Source organism: Hevea brasiliensis, chromosome 16 (genome assembly GCF_030052815.1).
Source record: "Hevea brasiliensis isolate MT/VB/25A 57/8 chromosome 16, ASM3005281v1, whole genome shotgun sequence".
NCBI classification, from domain to species: domain Eukaryota; kingdom Viridiplantae; phylum Streptophyta; class Magnoliopsida; order Malpighiales; family Euphorbiaceae; genus Hevea; species Hevea brasiliensis.
In genome coordinates, this window is record NC_079508.1 from 43338187 (window position 1) to 43340255 (window position 2069).

At 31.6% G+C, this 2069-nt stretch overlaps 1 protein-coding gene across 2 annotated transcripts; it reads left to right on the plus strand.

Moving 5' to 3' along the window:
- Positions 1-2069, plus strand: LOC110646136 (V-type proton ATPase subunit G-like). 2 transcript variants are annotated; one of them, XM_021799484.2, is made up of 5 exons: positions 1-86; positions 620-724; positions 837-937; positions 1136-1288; positions 1753-2069. In XM_021799484.2, the coding sequence occupies exons 2-4, from the start codon at positions 637-639 to the stop codon at positions 1277-1279; spliced, it is 333 nt and encodes a 110-aa protein (XP_021655176.2). In that variant the 5' UTR covers positions 1-86; positions 620-636; the 3' UTR covers positions 1280-1288; positions 1753-2069. The 2 variants fall into 2 exon arrangements, with proteins under 2 accessions (XP_021655176.2, XP_057994152.1); XM_058138169.1 differs by having other exon boundaries at positions 53-86; positions 1748-2069.

Genomic DNA, 2069 nt, shown 5'->3' on the forward strand with positions numbered 1-2069 from the left:
AACAAATTGAGTGCCACCATTAATTTTTATCCTTCTGGGGAAAACTTTTCGGGAAAACAATTCTTCTTTTATTTGCTTTTGTTCAGGTAATGTTTATTTATTTATTTTAATTTTTATTTCTTATTCAAAAGAATAATGTGTTTGATTAATCTAAATCAAATACATCCGTTGTTAAATTTCATTTTAACAGGCTTTATTTCTCTTGATCATCTTCATAGTTTTTTCTTTTATGAGATTTGAACATATAGGTTGCCTTTTAGAGGAATAATGTGCTACAAAACTAGGTTTATGCCTCAGCCATGCACGTCTGTATTTTCTTCTTTATTATTGTATCATATTTTTTTATTGTAGCAATGGAAATGAAACGTGAAATCCCAGAGTTCGTATCCCAATCGGATTGATTTTCAATCATATCAGTCTATTTCAAAATTGAAACTAGATATAAAACAAACACATGGGTTTCAAGGCTTGGAAATTTTCATATTTGAGCTCTCAGATGTTTCAGAAACAATGGAAGTTTGCTGCAATTTAATTAAAATTTATATTACAAATCTTCTGTGCATGAAAACTTATATTCCACAAATTCTCATTGAGCTTCAATTAAAATTCTTGCTTCTAGTTGAGGTTATAGTTATCATGGATTCCATGAGGGGTCAAGGAGGCATTCAGATGTTGCTAACTGCAGAACAGGAGGCTCAACAGATAGTTTCTGCTGCGAGAAACTGTAAGAACATAGGAAGTTCTCCATCTTTTGATTTTTTTTCTCCCTTTTTTGGCCACTAATTCTGTGATTCTTTTTTTCTTTCATTCTTCAATATTTCACATTCTTTGATTAGTGAAGCTGACAAGATTAAAGCAAGCTAAAGATGAAGCTGAGAAAGATGTTGCAGACTATCGATCCAAATTAGAGTCCGAATATCAAAAGAAACTGTCTGAGGTATCAATAGAATATATTTCTTGAGCCATTGCTAGTAGTTCGGGGTTCAATCTTTAGCATTTCTACAACTATATAATCTTTAGCCCTTTGTATATTTTTGCTGAGAACAGAAATCAATACCAGAAGAAAAAAAAGTATATTTCTTTACTAGTTTGAACGGCAAATATGTTCTTTATTTTAGTTTGGTGATAAATGCAGACAAGTGGGAATTCAGGGTCAACTGTGAAAAGGCTTGAAGAGGAAACTGAAATAAAGATTCAGAAACTGAAGGAATCAGCCTCAAAGGTCCAGCCGGATATAGTTGGAATGATCATGAAGTATATTACTACTGTTAAGAACTGAAGCATCAAGGTCAGTACACCTTCACTTTGTACCGTTAAGAACATGTTCAAGAAACAAATTTGTGGATCATTTGATCAATTTTCTTTGATTTTCTCGTAAGGTAAATATAAATTGATTGTAAAAATAGCCCCAAAAAATATGGAAAAGAAAGCTCCAAATTAGGAGAAGAGAGCCCAAAAAAAAAAAAGAAAAGCAAAAGGAAACACAAGAATGAACATAAAGAACTGAAATTAAAATTACCAGCAAAAATTGGCCAACAGCCCGCATTGAAGTTTCAAGAGACAGAAAGAGGCTTCTATATGGCATTAAAAGCCTTTTCTTGCATGCAAATATCACATAATTCCCTAACAAAATAATATATATTTAGCGAGTCTAGGTTGGCATTGATGAACTTTTGTTTTTGATCCAGATATTCTCCATGTTTATTTATTTATTATTATTTCTTTTTTTTTTTTTTGTGTGTGTAAGGAAAGAGCCCATATTAGAGAGACTGAACTGCAGACTGCAGAGAAGGTGGCCATAGCAGGCCTAATGAATCTAATAAAGTATTTGCATGTTCTCATTCTCTCCAAAGCAATTTTTTGACAGAGCTGTTATTTATGCTTTGGTTTAGAATTTCTTTTCTCAATATTTTTAAGAATTATTTGTTTTGGGTTATTATTGCTGAATATTTCCATCTTTGTTAGTAACTACATTATAGATTTTTCTTGACCCATCTACCAATTTAATTGGATATCCTAAAGCTAGATTAAATTCAGCATAACAAAGAGTGTTGCATCAACTTTTTAAA

Coding starts and splice junctions, on each gene's coding strand:
- LOC110646136 (XM_021799484.2), top strand. CDS start 637: ATGGATTCCATGAGGGGTCAAGGAGGCATTCAGATGTTGCTAACTGCA. Junction 725..836: donor AGTTTCTGCTGCGAGAAACT/GTAAGAACATAG, acceptor TTCTTTGATTAG/TGAAGCTGACAAGATTAAAG. Junction 938..1,135: donor ATCAAAAGAAACTGTCTGAG/GTATCAATAGAA, acceptor TGATAAATGCAG/ACAAGTGGGAATTCAGGGTC.